The sequence below is a fragment of the Magnolia sinica genome, chromosome 17, assembly GCF_029962835.1.
Source record: "Magnolia sinica isolate HGM2019 chromosome 17, MsV1, whole genome shotgun sequence".
NCBI lineage: Eukaryota > Viridiplantae > Streptophyta > Magnoliopsida > Magnoliales > Magnoliaceae > Magnolia > Magnolia sinica.
In genome coordinates this window covers 65,128,086-65,148,051 of record NC_080589.1, presented here as the reverse complement: position 1 = coordinate 65,148,051, position 19,966 = coordinate 65,128,086, and the positions used below count along the sequence as shown (strand labels likewise).

Genomic DNA, 19,966 nt, shown 5'->3' with positions numbered 1-19,966 from the left:
GTTAGATCATAGGCCTTTCAAATATTTTCTTACTAACTCTATATACGTCCTTTTGGGCCTTCTCCTTTCCCTTTTCGAGCCTTTAACTTGTACCAACTCACTCCTAACCGGTGTGGTTCTTGATCTCCGTTGTACATGAACAAACCATCTAAGTGTACAATCTCTCATCTTATTACCAATTGATACTGCTACTAAGTTCCCTCAAATGCATTCATTTCTAATTATATCTTTTCTCCTCTTGCCACTCATCCATCTCAACATTGCCATTTCAACTACACTCATCTATGAACATGTTGTTCTTTAACTGCCCAACATTCTGTCCATAACGCATGGCTGGTCTTAGTCTTATGGTAATTCTATCAAATTTCTCTTTCAATTTGAGTGGTACATAACGAACAAATAAAATTTGAGCCATTCATTAAAATTTAAATTAAAAAAAAAAGGGGGGGGGGGGGCGGGGGGTGGGGTTGGTGGAGAGGGCAATGAAGCTCTTTGATGCTCAGAATGTGCAACGCATCATAATAATTTTGCCATCTTCTCCATGGTATTCCATAACATTTAATGATGACCATAATGTTCACCACCATTACCGTTATGATACGGACTTGTTTTGGCCCCATAAAAGACAGTTACAGGCCATCTTTTTCCATAATGGCCGTTACAGCCATGTAACGCTTACATGGTTACAGGCCTTCAAAAGCAAGTAGTTTTACACATTGCTAAAACCATACATTATTCAAGGATTTTGAACTAAATGTAGGGATATTTAGGTAACTTAGCTGTTAATCCCTGCTCTTAACCAAGCACATCAATTTCTAAGATAGAGGACATCTTTGACACTCTAGGTAAGTGCGACCATCGATGCACAAGCATGGAAAAACTGTACATGGCATACAAGTAACTTCAATTAAACAATTCAAATATTTATCCATAATTGGAAGAACCAGAAACCAAAACATTCTGCTGATTTTATTATCTAAATGAATGATTAGTGGACCTTTTAAGTATGAATGAGGCATATCCTATGGTCTTAAATTTACCAAACAAATGTCCACTGTTAGAAGGTTAGGGTTGTTTAGATAATATGATCTTTAATTAATGACTCATTTTTTTGAGAGATTTTAATTAATGACTCATTGAGATTGGGTTTTCCAATTTTGACAGTTACATTGAATAGCATAAGCAACATATACAAGTTCCAGATACATAACAATCAAGTGTCACACTGTGCCAGAGTATCAAACAACTCCCTTTTTGTAACTCCCTTTTTTTTTATTACTGCTCTACCCTTCTCTATACATCTTGCAAACCATCTCCTCTCTCCACGTGCAATATCCACTAGTACTAAATGGTAAGAAAGAACTGAAATACCGAAACCAATACCTTTCCTTCACTGCTAAAATATTTCTCAAGATCACTGTCAGTAACCCTTGTGGATAAGCCCGTTACATACAAGTTATTTCCAGGATTGATTGCATCCCCAGATTCTCGGCTCCTGTCACGCAATCCAAACCATGGACGCCTATTTAGCTATCATTTCAAAGAAGGGAAAACAAGTAATGAGCAGCATTGATATGCCATCCCTTTTTTTTTGGAATGAAACCAATTTTATTGAAGGAAAACAAAAACAAACTAAAGGAGATGATGAGAAATCATCCCACCTGAAAGATACAACCCAACTCTCTCAAGAAAGAAACAAAATACAAATAGATAAATTTAGGAAACCCCTCAATTAAAGAGTCTAACTCGGAAACATAGTTGTCTAAGTCTGTTATTTATGGTTTACAATTTAAGTCGAGTCCCCCTTTTTAAAAAAAAAAAAAAAAAAAAGATAGTCTAGACCCTTTTTAAATGAATCCTACAATGAATGGTAGAAATCCTGATTTAAAATTCAAATCATACTTGGTCTTTCTTCTTTAAATTTTATTTAGCTTCCTCTTAAGTTTATAAACTGGCAAGAGCATTAAAAATCTCTTAAAATATGTCATTATTTTTTATTTTTATTTTTTGAAAGATTTTAAAACATGAAAATAATTTTATTTTATTTTATTCTTTGAGAATGCATTAAATGATGGATCTTCTCTCCAACCTTAAATTGCGGAAACTTTCCTCGCAACTTCTTAATTGATTGAGAACCAAATTGATCTATGAATTACCTAAAGCATTTTCATGGACATCTGCGATCATGTCTGTGGTAATATGGCTTACACTTTCCTTGTCACGTATCTTGAATTCAAAGTTTGGTTTTCTTTTTACTGTGTGTTTTTCTAGGGTTTCATTATATGTATTTAAACTCAAAGGTTTCAATTCTTCATATAATAATGAAAAGTTATTAAAAGATTTTTCTCAACAGACTATGCACTATTTGACTTCGACTTTAAGACATAACGGTGTTTATGTTCTGTAAGGGACATTACTTTACAATCACGTTCTTGACCCTGACAAGAATCTTGATATTATGGACCCACAATCAGGGTGTCCCATATCCGTTACAATATGGCCGTATCGACTGATACGTATCGGTAACGACAGTGGCTGTTACGCGATATGGGGTTGTAACGGGGCACCCCCCGATTCTGTAGCCGTAACGGCCGTTATGGAGCGTAACGGTAAAAAAATGGCCTCTTTTTTTTGTCTTTTTAAGGTCTTTTTTTCACTTTTTTTGAAACTTCTTTCTTCCAAACTCTTCCTAAATCATTCTATTGCTATTTTCGACCACTCTTAGCTGAATATTACAGATAAAAACAACTTATATTAAGGATTTTCTTGATTCGAAGCTCCGTGAGCCATTTTCCAGAAATTCCTCAAAAATAGGTATTTATATTTTTTATTCAATGTTTTGTTGTTTGAATGGTAGAATATGATGTGTTAATCATAATAGAAGATATTAATGTTCATTTTACAGATTGTCGTTGTCATTTTATATTTTTTTATAATTTTTTTCTATTTACGCACTATTTTCGGCCCCTTTTTTTTTAAAATTCAAAAAATCATTTTTTATTGAATGTTTTGCTATTTTAATGGTAGAATATGATGTGTTAATTATAGTAGAATATGTTAATGTCCATTTTACAGATTATTGTTGTCATTTTATATTTTTTTTTAAATTTTTTTCTATTTACGCACTATTTTTGGCCCTTTTTTTACTTAAATTCGAATATATTACATATGTAAGATATTTTCATATTACATTCATTCTAATATATCTATCATTGATAGTAGATTGTTAGAAAATTAAATAATCAGTCAAATCCAGGTTGTCTGGTTCATAAATTCATCAGACAATCCGATAAAACTTCTCACCAAAGAGTAGACTGTTACACCACCATAAACATGTTCCAATTTATAAATGAATGCATATTTGAAATGCTTAGAATATTCCGGATTAATTCATATTTTTTTCATTTTTTTTGGCAAAAAAAAAAAATGCACCGTTACGGGCCGTTACGCCCCCCATATCGCCGTTACACCCCCATATCGGTATCGGTATCGGAGGGCACCAATACGCCAACCGATACCAATACGAGATACCTTGCCCACAATACACGTACCTGGAGCGACTCCTCACCCTTGACCTTGACAGGGATCTTGACCTGCTTCTTCTTTGTGGCGAGTGGGAGGGTGAGCGGGAAGTATTCCTGAAAGCATGACCATCACACAAGTAATTTCTATAGGTTTTAAAAAATAAAAATAAAAATAAACTATGATCTTTATCAGGAGTGAATGACAAAACTCACCTTCCTTCCCTTGAATATGACATCTTAACAAAACAAAAACAAGGGATTAGAAACCATTCAACTGTTGGTTTGAAACTTCTAAAAGACCACTAAACATTCACATAATTTAACCAAGTCAATAAACAACTTAACTAAGAAGCAAATTTGTAAGTAACATATGCATCAATAAGAATCCCAATATTTTGTAGAAATTTTCCAGCAAATTCTAGTGCGGCCCCATTTGGATTCTTGGAAAAAAAAAATGGGGAAAATGATGCTTCCTGGGAAAAACATTTTCATGGGAAAGGAAATCTTCAGCTTCCCCTTATTGTTTCTCAGCAAAAATTTCTTGAAATTTTTTCCTCCATTTCCAAATCTATTGCTTCGCAGAACATAATTCTTCATGGAAAATTTACTTGAAGATGGAATATGGCACATGTAGCGTTGAAGAAAAATTGGGGCACATATAGCACATGTGGGATAGTGGCACACATATGGGGCACTTGAAGATGGATGGTGACACATGTTGCAGACATGGCATATTTGCATGTTAATGCAGGGGAATTTTCACACCGAGCTCGAGTAGGGTGGCTTGTGGGCTGCAGGGGCACACCCAAGGTGGGCGGTCCATGAGAGGCGGGTGGCTCGTGTGAGTCAGAACCCATGTCATGCGGGGCCCAAGAGGGAGGTTCGACTGAGGACCTAACCCATGAGATGTGGGGCTTGGGCTATGAGATAAGGGGATTGATTCGCCATGCTCTATCAGTTCGAGCTTTTAGAGCAAGAGGTTAGTTGTCCTGCATCAAAGTGGTATCATAACGGGAGGTGTCGTGTTCAAGACCCGTCACCGAGGGTGATTAATGCAAGGGCATTTTCACACCAGGCTCGAGTGGGGTGGCCTGTGGGATGCAGGGGCACACTCAGGGTGGGCGGCCCATGAGAGGCAAGTGGCTCATGTGAAGCAGAACCCATGTGATGTGGGGCCTATGAGGGGGGTTGGATCGAGGACCTAACCCATGGGATGTAGGGCCCGGGCTATGAGATAAAGGGTTTGATTCGCCATGCTCTATAAGTTGAGCAATTGGTTAGTTGTCCAGCATCACATGTGGTATGAGTGGCGGATGTGGAGAACTTGAAGATGGACGGTGGCACACTGGCACATATGGGATGCTTGAAGATGGTCATTTTCAAGTACATATGCATCTTTTATGGAGCTCTTAGAGATGGCCGATTGCACATGTTATATGTGTGATGCATGTGGAGCACTTGAAGATGGATGGCAAAACATGTGGCAGGCACGCAAGGCACTTGAAGATGGATGGTGGCACATTCGCACATGACGCACTTGCAAAAGACAGTTGACATGTTGCACATGTGGTGCATTGACACATGGGGCACTTAAAGATGGGCATTGGCCAATTGGCACACGTGTGGTGCTTTAAGATGGACGGTGGCCCGTGTTTGTAGTATCAGTCTTGTTACATGTATGACTGGCTAGGGATACGGAAACATGTATTGATATTGCCGATATTATCGCTAATACCCGGAAATGCATCGTTGACTAAAAACCTAATCTATTCTTTCTTCATATGGCAAAAGCCTAACGAAAAGCAAACATGAAAAGCAATTGAATCTTTAAATCCATACCCTATCTTCAATCATATCAATTACACCCTCATCACATTTTTAAACAAGGATGTTCTTATGAACAAGAACTGGAGAAGAGTGGGAACTCACATTAGGTAGTGCATTGCCCTTCTGCTTCCTATTTCCCCTTTTATACTTGCCATTAGGAGGTTTTCAGCTAAGCCCACAAATTGACGCCCATTTTCATAGAGGACTATTTCAGCCAACTAAAGTTGCACAAGCAATTGATTCAGAGATTATCATTATGTAATTCAAAATGAAATGTTTAAAACTCTTTGACAATGAATTCATGATCATGTCAATCTGTGTTTCACGGTGGTTGGCAGCTCAATGGATCTTCAACTCATAAATATGAACCATCATTTTAAGCATATGACTCTTGACAGTACCTTCTGCCCTTTTCAAACTTCTTAAGAACCAACTGCCTTTTTGCCCTAGATTGCTTGCCAAACATCTCCTCAAATGGGTTTTCTACAATGGAGGCATGCTAAATTTGGTTCATTCTTACTATGTAAAAGAGCAACGTTTACGAGAATTTCAATTGAGCATTTTTGGAGTGTCATTCATTTGGTTGTGGATGCTTTTACATTTACCTTCCCCATCACAAATGATATGTGCTGCATTTTAATCACCACACCTAGAGATCCCTCTTTCACATACATGGCTGCATGAGGCATTATTCTCTCCAAAGATCAAAACATGAGCAATAGACTCTGATGTGTCCAGGCCATCTGTCATAAGATGGATCCTAGTTGAACGTTACAATCCGGCCAATCAAAGATCTGACTGCCAGATCACAAAGCAGGCCCATCCAGTGATCTGTTTTAAAAATCTAATCATCCAAGTTGAATATTTTGTTAGAGCAAGACTTTGTGTTGGCAATAGCATAAAAGAAACAAGTGTTTTTGTCACCTGGTTTCACCCAAAGAGCCCTAGACCTTTGCCTCCATTTGATTTCTTGCTAATGAACTAACTTTCCATATGATTCTCTAAGGAAGTCTCTACGAGCTCTATTGTCTTATGAGAGGGTGTTGGATTCCTCCTGCTAATCCAATGAAAGAATGGCCAAAAGGGAATTGGTTTTCATAGCCTCAAGATCACCCCGAGTCTCTTTTCTCCAATTAAGAAGCTTGGATTTAAGCAATTTAAGCTTGCGACTCAGAATGAAGCTCAGCCTACCTGAAACTTCAAAAGAGGACCACCAAGAAGAAACTAAAGCTTTGAAACCTTCAACCTCAAGCCAAGAAAGATCAAAACAAAACGGCTTAGGGCCCCAGCTCTCCTCCACCGCGTCCGATAAGATTGGGCAATGGTCATAGACAAGCCTGGGGAGGCCCCGTTGAAAGACCAAGGAAGTGATCTAACCTAGAAAGGATAGGGAAATTGACCATTGGTCCAAGTAAATTTAACAGTAAGAATATTTACTTTGAATTTGTGAAGAAAGGCTTTGACTTGGGCTCTTTTCCTCTTAACTATCGAGGCCCCTAATGTTCCAGGATAAGATCTTCATAGTACTACCAACTTGCCCCTATGTGTTAGCCAACCACGAGTTCAAACCCGTCTTGTAGTTGACCGAAGAAGAGAGACTTACCAATTCCTTCCAACCTCAAGGGGATTTGGAAGATTTCTAGCTACCAAGGTTGCTTGGGCTCCCTGCTCCTCAATGAACTGAAACAAAGTGATAGTCTTCTTCCTTGTCCCCGAAGGACAATCCTACTAACAAGCCAAAGTCCATGAGGGCTTCTTGGATTCGCTGGGGATCCTTAACATTGAGAAGGGATTGAATTAGGATTCTTTGTGTAAAGTGAGATAGGAGCTCTTAGAGAGATCAGGAGTAGGGTTGTCTGTTGGTCAAACTTGGATGGGCGTAATATCCATAACAAAAGGGTTTTAAGTGTTTAGGCATGGATGGCAAGCAAATTGGTGAGCTGAGAGTTGAGATGGGGCAGAGGAGGCAAAAGGGAAGGATGATGCATGCACTAAAGCCCAAACTTAGGGATCTTAGATGGAAAATAAAGAGAGCTTCCTCCCAGGAACCTCTAAAATGGGTCTCTGATATAAGATTTTTGGGAATGGAGCAGGGGGTTTAGGGAAGCATCCTAGCTAGGGTGAACAAGGAATGTTACAGGCTGGAGGACGTTTGAACAAGGTAAGGCAGATGGGCCAGGACGTCACCGCCATACCCGAGGATGGAGAAAAGGGAAGAGGAAAGAGGGGGAGTGCATGGGCTATTCCATGATCAAAAGGGATAGTCATAAGGATTTGGTCGCAAGCCAGTCGATCACAACCTAAGACTGAATCGACTTCAAAGGTGGGTGTTTTGAGGGGTCCAGATGTCAAGAGGAGGGAGTGGTTCTGATGGGAAGAGATATCAAAATCCAAGGAGGAGAAGCATGAATCGACGTGTCTCTCTCGAGGCAAAGGAAGAGACATACGAAGGGGAGAGGTAACCGTCCCCGACGTCATCATCGTTGTCGGATTCAGACGAGCTGACTGAAAGGTTTCTCGCTCTGCCACGTGCAAATCCCTCTTTCAACAGAGTTGAGACCTCATTAAAATGGCTTACATTGACAACTACAAAGGATGGCGTCAGCATCTCCGTCCTCTAGGCTTAGGACTCCTCAGGCAAAACAAGAACTGTTGAGATCTCAACACGTAAGGCCAAGATGCCAGCAACTAGAGCAGTACCAGGATAGCGGTCAACAGGAGGTAGCGTGTTTGCATCAAGTGTTCGGCAATTGAGGTGATTGAGAGACTGAGAGGATCCTTGACGAGATCGGCGTAGTTCGGCTCGAGGTAATCATTACTTGGGAGCGAATGGCAGTCGTTGATCTGTCCACTTGGATCCATCATAAGACAATCCCAGCCACTCGTCACGAGCATGGGATCAATAGTGTGTATTACCGCTGGAGAGAGATGGGATGACACGTGTTTGCCCCTGTTGCATTCAGGAACGATTGCTACTCTGCCGAAGCATCTTGCCTCCGGTACACCTTCGCCTTCAAGGGGTGTCGTCGCTCTGTCTCTATGGAATCCGACAATCTTGCCAATGGAAATCTCTGGCCAAACTCAAATTAGCAAGCAATCATCTCGCAAGCAGTCATCACCCACCACGATGGGAATGTTAGGTAAAGAGGATGAGAGCTTTTTAAAAATCTAAACGTGAGCCAAGAGAAGCTCCCGACCAGACTCCACAAAATCAAATTGAAGGACCTCACCAATGCATGAACCAGCTACAAAAAGGAACTCTAGGTTCCATAGTTCAATAGGAATTCCACCAAAGTGATACCAAGCTTCTTTATGGCCAAAGAAGGGGAAATGCTCCCGTTACAAATCGAGGACACTAAGTCGTCATCATGAACTAAAGCCCCCATTGTAAGGATGGAGTCAAGACTAGATCTTGGCATGAGATTGATGAGGAGCTCTATCTCCCCCAAGGGCTTTAGACCATAATTCCCCTTTGAGAGATGGCATCAGCGAAGCAACCATTCCTTGATGTCCGGTAAGGACACACGCCTCTGCAGCATTGGATTACTAGGCTGAGGGCGTAGGCTATCGTCACTTCGGAAACCATGGTTCAATCAACCACGAGTTTGAGGCCGGATTTGGATAGAATTTTCTAAATTCGGGAGGATTTTTTTACAGGGTCAATGGGCAAGGAAGTCGGGAGAGGCTAGATCCGTAACACCCCTAACATCGACTCCCGTGTACATTGCACGGGATCCAAGTTCTGTGGTATTAGATAATGTACTCAAGGCATATGCCTTGTACTTGTCATACATCACATGCATTCACATTCATGAAGGTACCCGGTCACAAGAATAAAACCAACCATACTATAATTCTTATTGCATTTAACAATAAAAGTTCAACAAATCATTTAATGCGCACTCAGGTGGGAGCTTATTACAGTAATCTAAATTCGCAGCATGAAACGTAAATAAAACTAAACTAAAATAGGAGCATGAGCGATGTAATCCCACGTCACTTGTAATAGTCTTTCGTGGGGAGATCATCGCCCGTATCTTCAACCTGTGCATCACCTGCACCATCTATATGGTTGAAGGGGGTCAAAGCCCTACTTAGAATGATGGTTATCCTTCAAGATTAACAACAATTCAAATAATTCACCACGGTAAGACAATATAAAGTTTTCAATACATCCCCTATTCCACCACTACGATGGTATTAGTATGCACAACAAATCTACATGAATGCATGTCTAGCATAGTGTGTGGCTCATCATACATAGTAACCACCACATTGTAGAATATAATTTATAGAAGTCAAGCTTGCTCTGCATTTCATAACTACAGAGATTTGTCGGGGTATCTGACACTACCGTGAATTTACGTGAACACCTCGATACGGCACAACTCATAGACTTGAAGAAATTACGTGCACGATTTGTTCATAGAGCGACTAATTGCAACATCCAATCGTGGGAAGTAATGTACCACGCCTAGCAAAATTACGTACATTGATGTATGCACCACTAATCAAATCAAGGATTAACACGTCGACCAAAAGGGTCACTACTCAGAGTGCATTACGTCCACAATATATACACAAATCACTAGTCGTAACTTGTGAGTCCTTTAACACATCCCTTGCATCAATAGAGAATTAAATCGAACCATGTGAGTTTTGGAACTCCAAGACACATGCCCTAGCCATGATTAAGAAAATTAGCACAAGGCTAACCCAATAAAAGGAAAAAAGGTAGCAATAAGTTAACGCAATAAAAAATGAGGAACAAAAGCTAACTCAATAACACGAGTCGCTCTCAAAATCGGCAAAGGGCAAGACTCATATCCATCACTCCTCATGAATTCATAAAAAGTCCAGCGGTGCTTTCATGGACTAATCAATCTAGAATTACAATAAAATAAACCCCAATATGATAGAAAATAGTCCAGACACTTCAAAGTGATAGAAAATAGTCCAAACACCTCAAAGTGTATCGATAAACACAACAGTGCGATTTCGGGTCAGACAGGTCACCCAGTAGGTCCAAAAGTGGGCCTTGCTGCCCTAAGATATAAAATATCAATTTTAGGGCAAATTAATATCAATAAAATTATAAGGTATGCTGATATAACCATCCGGTCTAATAGATGCGCAAATTATACACCGTTCGAGACTTGAACGTGTGTAATTTCACGATTTAAGGCATAGTTTTGTGATCCAACGCACAAAATATATTCAAGGTGATTAAAATCGCATCTCAAAAATAATTCCCACATGGATAAAAATTCAAAACAGTCCAATAACTTATTAGCATGGAAATCATAGTACAAATCAAACTATGCCCAATTTTAAGGCGGACATAAGAGAAACTATCTATAAATTCAACTTAAATTGGTGTAAGCCTATAGGAATCCCTCACCTCAAATTGTATATCACTCTAGGGCTGATCCAAGTGAGGAAAATAATAATCTTTTAAAAAAAAAATCAAATCAAATTTCAAACGGTTTCGATTTCACATGTACGGCATGGATCAAAACTTGAACTTCGATTGGGCGGTTTAGAAAATAGACAACTGAAAAAAAAATAAAATAATAATAATAATAATAATAATAAAAAAAATCCCTAATTTAATTAAATTGAGGATGAACTACCTTAAGATCAATGGAGGATGAGGAGGAAGAAGATGGAAAACACCTTTTAAGGTAGGTCAGCCCCAATTTAATTAAATTAGGGATTTGTTTTTAGTTTTCTATTTTTTAAACCGCTTAATCAAAGTTCTAGTTTCGATCCACATCGTACATGTGAAATCTAAATCATAAAATCTAAAATCTTGTTTTAGATTCTTATTTTCCCCACTTGGATCAACCCTAAATTGATCTACAATCTGAGGTGAGGGATTCATTTAATCTTACACCAATTTAAATTAAATTTATATATAGTTTCTCTTATCTTCGGCTTAAAATTACGCACAGTTTGATTTTTTACTGTGATTTTTATGCTAAGTTATTGGGTTGTTATGAATTGTCTATCCATGTGGGAATTATGTATAAGATGTGAATTTAATCATTTGGGTAGATTTTATGAGTTGGATCACAAAACTATGCCTTAAATCATGAAACTACACGCGTTCGGGTCCCGAACGGTGTATAGTTTGCGCATCTAATGGACCAGATGATTATGTCAGCAAACCTTATGATTTTATTGATATTAATCCGACCTAAAATCCATATTTTAAATCTTCGGGCAGCAGGATCCACTTTTGAGGTGTTTTAAACCTACGAATGACCCGTCTGACCCAAAATCATACTATTGTGCTTGTTGATACACTTTGAAGTATCTGAACTATTTTCTATCCTATTGAGGTTTATTTATTCCAGATTAATTAGTCTATGAAAGCACCACTAGACTTTTTATGAATTCATGAGTGATGGTTACAAGCCTTGCCCTAAGCCGATTTTGAGAGCAACACATGTTTCCACTCTTTATTGAGTTGGCTTTTGTTCCTCCTCTTTTATTGAGTTAGACTATTATTAACTTCTTTTTCCTTTATTAGGTTAGCCTTGTGTTAATTTCTTTATTCCATAGTTGTATCTTGAAGTTCTAAAACTCTTATAGTTCAATTTAATTCTCTATTGATGCAAGTGATATGTTGAAAGACTTACAACAAGTGACTTGTATATATATCGTGGACGTAACGCTCTCTATGTAGTGACCCTCTTGGTTGACGCGTAAATCTTTAGATTTGGTTAGTGGTGCACACATCGATGTACGTAATTTCACTAGGGGTGATCAGTGTTCGAATTATCTCCGAAATTATCTTTATCTCCAGCTCAGCGATACCGATAACACTAGTAGCGATACCGATAACGCTGGTAGTATATAAAATTCCAGGTATTAGCAATGTATCTCTAAGTCTTGTCAATGTATCAATATCGCTAATGTAATCGCTAATATTTTCAACTATGTAAATTTTAGGCGTCGCTTGTATTGCCAATGCATTAATATCACCACTGTAACACCAATATTTTCAACTATATAAATTCTGGGTAATGTTTGTATCATAAGTGTATCAACGATATTTCAATAATATCACCAACGTATTGATATCATCAAAATTTTGTTTATTAGAAAAAAAAATTATTTTCAATTTTTTTTTCATGAGCACATGGTTGTATGTAGTGTTCAATTTGTCATTGATAATATTGATAATATTTCAATATTATGGATTTCGCAACATACGCGATATTGAGACCACAATCTTTCATTTCCTTTCCAATTGTTGATGATTTCTTGGTGAAATATCATGTGTTGTTGTTATTTTGCAATATCGATGGATGTTTGGATGGTTAAATAGGCCAGATGGGATGGTTGGACTAATTTCTTACAACAACACATGCTTTTAAGGCCCCATTAAATAGAAACTTGTTATGTATGCATTCTTTTTGCAATTTTTTATTTCCAAATATACAAATATGTACATTTTAACATCTCCTAAAGTTTCATTGAAAATTACACCATTTTCCTCATGTTTCCTCGCATGTCCGGTTATCAGCGATATTATCGGCGATATCGCTATTGTTTCCGTATCTCTGGCCAGCGAAACTTGTAGTGATACCGATACTTTGAACACTGCTTATGAGCAATGTTCGAATTATCTCCAATATTATCAAAATATCTCGGATAATATCTTGATCTCCAGCCCAGCGATACCGATAACACTAGTAGCGATACCGATAACGCTGGTAATAACAAAAATTCCAGGTATTAGTAATGTATTGCTAAGTATCACCAACGTATCAGTATCGCTAATGTAATTGCCAATATTTTCAACTAAGTAAATTCTAGGCGTCGTTTGCATTGTCGATGCATCAATATCGCCAATATTTTCGACTACGAAAATTCTAGGTAATGCTTGTATCATAAGTGTATCGATGATATTTCAATAGTAAATTTTTATTTCAATTTTTTTTTTTCATGGGTACATGGTTGTATGAAATGTTCAATTTGTCATTAATAATATTGATAATATCTCGATCTTATCGATATCACAACATGCGCGATATTGAGACCACAATCTTTCATTTCCTTTCCAATTGTTGATGATTTCTTAGTGAAATATCATGTGTTGTTGATATTTTACAATATCGATGGATGTTTGGATGGTTATATAGGTCGGATGGGATGGTTGGACTAATTTCTTACTACAACACATGCTTTTAAGGCCCCGTTAAATGGAAACTTGTTATGCATGCATTCTTTTTACAAATTTTTTTATTTCTAAATATGCAAATATGTCCATTTTAACATCTCCTGAAATTTTGCTAAAAATTTTGGATGGTGCATTCTTTTTGCTGAAAATCCCTAGCCTGCGAAACTTGTAGCAATACCGATACTTCGAACACTAAGCGTGATACATCACTTCCCTGGATTGGATGTCACAATTAGTCGCTCCATGAACAAATCGTCCATGTAATTTCCTCCAATCCATGAGTTGTGCCGTCTCAAGGTGTTCACGTAAATCCACAGTAGTGTCGAACATGCTGACTAATTTCTATAGTTATGGGATGCGGAGCGAACCGGACTTTTATGAATTATATTCCACAATGTAGTGGTCACTATGTATGTTGAGTTGCACACACTATGCTAAAAATGCATTCATGTAGATTGGTTGCACATACCGATACCACCCATAGTGGTGGAATACGAGATGTATCGGAACCTTGATATTGTCTCACTATGGTGAATTACTTGAATTGTTATTAATCTTGAAGGATAACCATCACTCTGAATAGGGCATTGACCCTCTCAAACCATATAAATGATGCAGGTGATACACAGGTTGAAGATATGAGCGATGATCTCCCCACGGAAAACTATTACAAGTGACGTGAGATTGCATGGTCGATACTACCATTTTAGTTTAGTTTTATTTACGTTTCATGCTGCGAATTTAGATTACTGTAATAGGCTCCCACTTAAGTGAGCATTAAATGATTTGTTGAACTTTTATAATTAAATGGAATAAGAATATAGTATGGTTGGTTTTATTCTCGTGACTATGTACCTTCATGAGTGTGAATGCATGTGATGTTAGACAAGAACAAGGGGTATACCTTGAGTACATTATCTAACACCAAGGAACTCGGATCCCATGCAATGTACACAGGAGTCGATTTTCGAGGCGTTACAAGATCTCCCAATGAGAGCCTCTTTAAAGGAGCAACCCGCGGTTTGGGGGCAAGCTTTCGTCTCCAAGGGACATGACATCTCACCTAAAGGAGGTAGAGGTCCACCAACACCCTTGGAGGGAGGCAAGATAGATTTGGGACCATACTTCACATTTTGATGTTAATCCAGTGACCATTAAACCCAACACCATGCAACAAGGGCGTCCTAGTGCGTCCCCATCCTAATGAAAGCGAACTCTCTAAACTGAGTCGCTCCTTTCCTTCGTGGGAGGACGATCTCTTTAACTTCACCCACTCTGAGGAAAGATGTTGGAAAGCATGAATTCATCCCAACTGTCCAGTAGATTGGAAACAAACAAGGTTGGGTGGTCGGCGTAGATGGAGAAAGGCACCAACTTACCTTGACCCGTAGATCTCTTCTTTGAAATTGTAGTCTAGTCTTCCTCCACTGCAATCTACTAACTCTATGAATGGATAGGAACTCTTCACATGATGCCTTCTTGTCCTTGATTGAGACAAGGGGTACTACTTCCTCTGGCTCGAAGGGCTTGCTTATGAAAGGTAACCGACCTAGTTGATGACCCAACTGTCCTATACTGGAGAGCATCTCTCTCTTTCTCTGCTATTGGAGGGGCCATGTATTCCATCTTCCAATGACCTCATGCTTCTTCCTTTCGATCAGCCACCATCGTCCTAAGACCAGGAGGGTCGTTGAGAAAGACCACCTCACCCGATCTTATCTCATCTTCCATCTCCAACAATCGATCTCTCTCCGAAGACCTGAAAAGGAATCCATCATGGCAATGTTGCGAAGTAGATGTGGAAGGAGAGAGATCCCTCCTTTTCCGTCAAGGTTCTTCTATCTGCGTCTTTGAGCTTCTCTCCGATTAGCTCATTTTTTTCCCTCTCTAAGATTCCTCCGAGGGAATCTCAGGCGAGAATCACTTCTATACTTCTCTCTTAAAAATGATCTTGATCCTTTGTTCAAGCTAATGGGATGCGGTGATCAATGAAGTGCTGCTTTGGTGGTTGAAAAACATGGCTTTACCAGATTCAAAGGTTCTTGAATATGAAATCCAAATTTGTTTCAAGGAGGAAGAGATACATGAGTTAAGGCCTAAGGGCCAAAAATTATTAGCCTGGGACTAGATCAATTGTGGAAGAACCAGTTACCTGAGAAGCAAGCACACAACAGGATGATGTTTTAGTTTTGAGGTGCACAGAGTACACTAGTTCATACAAGAGTCCTTGGAAAACCAATGCGAATATGCATCACGACCGCACGACGGAGGATAAGCATCTTTCATTGCTTACTGAGTTTGAGATCGTTTGGGTTAGGGGTCATTTGGATGTCCTAGATATTTCAATTGCATGGTATTCAAGTGCCAAGTTATCGTAATTACAGGCAATTATAATTTTTGTGTTTCGGTAAACTCCTTTGGTAGGGCATTGTGATTCTCAGAAACTATAATGCTCAGGTTTGGTTCATTTACAAGTTGTGAATCACATATAGTGTGCTGCTTATTTCTTTACAAAAATTCCAAATTAAAGGAATAAGTGTGTCCCATTATATCACCCGATCAGCTACAACCAATGTATTAAAAAATAGTTACATACCGGCCATTATGAAATAATAGCAGGGGGAACATTACGCGTTACAAGGCCGTAACGGCTGTTACAGCCCGTTACGAGGCCAATACAGTTCTTTTACAAAAAAAAAAAAAAAAAGGCTGAAACAGTGTGTTTCCTAATGCTAATTAGGGTTAGTCGTTATGGCCAAATCTACCGTTATTGAATACCTTGATTACAACTCTCAAATACGGTTTGCATGAACTTCTAACAAAAAGACTCTCAAATGTGAATTGTTGCAGTCAAATTGATGAGTGGATTGGACATTGCCTAGGTGATGAAAATTTGGATGTGTGATCCACAATGTCGAGGGAAATGAACGGCCCATGTTGATCATACTACAATCCGATCATTGATCTAGACCATCCATCATGTGGTTCACCCTTCATTTGTGAAAATCGCTTCTATTAGAAGAGCCTAACCATTCATTCAATGGTTAGTGAAATGGATACCCATATTGATCATGCTGCAAATGGTTCAATCATTGATCTTGACCATCCATCATACGGTACCACCCTTGATTACCCATCACCATAAAAATAAAAACACTTCTGCCAAACATCTTAACCATCCATTTAATGATTACGAAATGGGTGATCCATATTTTATCATATGGAAAATGGTCCAATCATTTACCTAAAACCATCCATCATATGTCCCGACCTTGACTGCCCATCCCTCTCAAAATTAATTTCCATTGGATGATCCCAACTATCCATTCAATGCCTAGGAAAATGGATGGCTCGTATTGATCATACTACAAAGGGCTTGGCCATTGATCTAGACCATCTTTCACGTGGGTCCTCCCTTGATTGCCTACGCCTCTAAAAAAACAATTTGACTGAATGATCCTAATCTTTCAATCAATGCCTATGGATATTGACAATCCATATTCTACTACAAATGTTCCAATCATTGATCTATGCTATCCATCATGTGGGTCCCACCCTTGAATCCTTGATTGCCCATACCACTCAAAGGGTCACTTTGGTTGTCCATATTAATCATACTAAAAACGGCCCAAGCATTGCTCTAGACATCCATCATGTGAGTCCTACCTTTTGATTGACCATTCATCTCAAAAAACCACTTTGGATGGCTGATCCTGGCCTTTCAATCAATGGCAAGGGAAATGAACAATCCATATTGACCATACTAAAAATGTTGCTATTATTGATTTAGACCCTCCATTATGTGTCCCATGCATTTAATTGCCCACCCCTCTTAAAAATCATTTTGGTCCAATGATCCTAAGGCGAGATTTTGGAATTCTTGATAAGTATTTGAGTGAAATTTCATCATCTTTATGGAAATCAAAGATACCATTTTTTTGTGGTGCAATGACCAGTTGTTGGCATATAAATTGCCAAGAATTTTTATGCCCATCATCCTCCGAAGATTGAAACTGTCAGGGTAGCAGATATTAGAACGTTTGCACATTTGAATTCCCCCAATCGAAACAACCCCTTAGAAAGTAATGCACCACACAATTGCAGCCGAGAATACCATTGCACGTCTGGAAGCCCAACTCGAAATACATAGACTCAACTTTTGCAAAATAGGTTACATTTTCAAAAGTATATGGTGCTCTCTGGGACAAGTAGAGTGTTATTGCTAAGAGAGGGTGATAGAATTGTGGACTCCAACAAGAAGCTAGAGTTGGGTTGATGTGGCATTGTAGTTGTCATGGATGTGGTAGTTAGTGACTACGATGATGCCCTTTTCAAGGAAAACACATTTACCACAAAACGATTGATGTTCTATGTCTTACTCAAACTCTCGAGAAAAGTTTATCATAGATGAGACACAGAAGGCTAATGATAAGGGGGAGTGTTAAGATTATAGTGAATCTTTTGAGGGCCCCCACAATTGCAACAACTGTACATGCTTTGGTGTCTTTAGGTCTTTGCCGGGTGTTATTCGGTTTGCAAAATACAGTAAGTCGAATGTATTAATTTCTTATTAGCCTATGAGTTATAAATAGTGTTTTGGTTAGGGTTTTTATAGAATCCATACAGGAGGATAGAGAGTTGAGAGTTTGTAAGAGGGGCTTTTCACTTGACACGGAGATCAACTCACATGATCATGGCACGATTGAGAAATCGTGATTGTGGCTTTCACATGGGTTCCTTTGCACATTCATAAACACAAAAAGGATGTGAACTTAACAGTTTGTACAGTACACTTCAAGCTTCCAGTTGGTACAAGTGGGGCCCATGATTCAATCATTCAAACTGTTGATATGATGTGCCTCATCGTGGACGGTTCACACACCAAAAATCCCCCATATTGGATAAGTCCTAACCCTTCAGTAATTGGCCAAGAAATAGACGGCTGAGAAATAAAACAAAGCAACAGTTCACTACCAATCGGGGGGATTTTCGGCGCAATGGCAGGACAAGATCATATCAACATCTTTGATTACTTAAAACATTACAGGGTGGAACCTTCAACACGAAAATCATACGATTTCGACTCGGGCACCTTTTTCTTCAATCCAACAGATAAGATAGCATACAATCGGCCGGATTTTTTGCATAAGATCATCTCCATGGTAAGGCCCACGTGAAGAACGACTCGGATCATGGGCACGTGTGCGGAGTGTAAGGAGTTAGGGTTTGGGCGGGCGAGTAGGAATAGCAGAAGGGTTGTGATAAAAAAAACCCTAATCACGATCGTTCTTTGAATCGGATACCAAAAAGAAAGAAAGGGAATCCGTTGAATGCAGAATGTAAATAATGAAAACTGCGATTTCGAAGAAAACTATTGGGTTTGAAATCTTACTTTGATTGAATCGAAGCAACGACGGTTTCTACAACGGAGGAGAAAGAACGAAAGCTCTGCCTGAGATGGAAATGGCGAAAAGAGGGCTCGGAATATAAGCGAGTATACAGGTTTGGTGCTATGGCGGAGTATGAGGAATCATACACAGGCACTGAGAGTTTGCACATGGAGTACGTTATAAACCGTCCAAATAGTGGAACCCACCTTTATTCAGATATGAACCGGACGCGATTTGGCTGGTGACGCTGCCACCGGTAAGGTAGCTAGTGGTCGGAGTTTGTGGGGCCACCATGATTTATTTGTTTTGTCCATGCCATCCATCCATTTTTATATATCGCTTTAGGCTTTACTACAAAAATGAGGCATATCTAAATCCCAAGTGGATCAGACCATTGGAAAACAGTAGTCATTGAATGTCAACCCTTCAAAAGATCTAAAGTCACGATGTAATGTTTATTTCAAATACACCATGTTGATTAGTCATGCAGACTAAGATAAGGGCAAAAGACAAATATCAAACTTTTGTAGCCCCAAGAACTTTTTAACTGTGGGCATTCAATCAACATGATATGCACTACTTTAGATTTAGGTCCACCTTACATTGGAGCTCCTACTAGAAAATTAGATAAACGTCATGGATGAAACACATACATCATGGTGGGCTAAGGGTCAGATTAGATGTGCCACCGGCCTAGGTGCGAATTGGGTACTACCTCACCAGGACTAAGCTAGAGATGGACAGTCATGTTGGGGCTTCGTGGGGCCCACCGTAATGGTTGGGTTTTATCCATGCCGTCCATTCATTTTGAGAAATCATTTGAGGTGATGAGCCCAAAAGTAATGGGGATCGAATGCTAAAGTAGGCTACACCGTGCAAAATGGTGAGGATTGGATGCCTACCAAAGAAAACTTCTTTGGGTCCACCATGATGTTTATTTGAGGTCTAACCTGTTTATAAGTTAACAGAGACATGTGGGGTAGGTGCTCAACGTCCACTGTTTTCTATGGTGGGGTCCACTCGAGATTTGGATC

The 19,966-nt window shown here is 39.1% G+C and overlaps 1 protein-coding gene across 8 annotated transcripts in view; it reads right to left on the bottom strand.

Annotated features, from left to right (window-relative positions):
• Positions 1–19,072, bottom strand: part of LOC131231610 (serine/arginine-rich splicing factor SR45a-like) — a 39,642-nt gene extending 20,570 nt beyond the window's left edge. The window contains exons 1-5 of one of the 8 annotated variants that reach the window (XM_058227870.1): positions 18,935–19,072; positions 9,347–9,415; positions 3,738–3,760; positions 3,552–3,638; positions 1,384–1,495 (exon numbers count right to left, since the gene is read on the bottom strand). In XM_058227870.1, the coding sequence (XP_058083853.1) occupies positions 1,384–1,495; positions 3,552–3,638; positions 3,738–3,760; positions 9,347–9,415 (291 nt within the window). In that variant the 5' untranslated portion in view covers positions 18,935–19,072. Of the gene's footprint in view, positions 1–1,383; positions 1,496–3,551; positions 3,639–3,737; positions 3,761–9,346; positions 9,416–18,597; positions 18,795–18,934 lie in introns of those variants that run through there. The other 7 variants (XR_009164463.1, XM_058227867.1, XM_058227868.1 and 4 more) reach the window with 7 other exon arrangements.
• Positions 19,073–19,966: the final 894 nt, after the last annotated feature.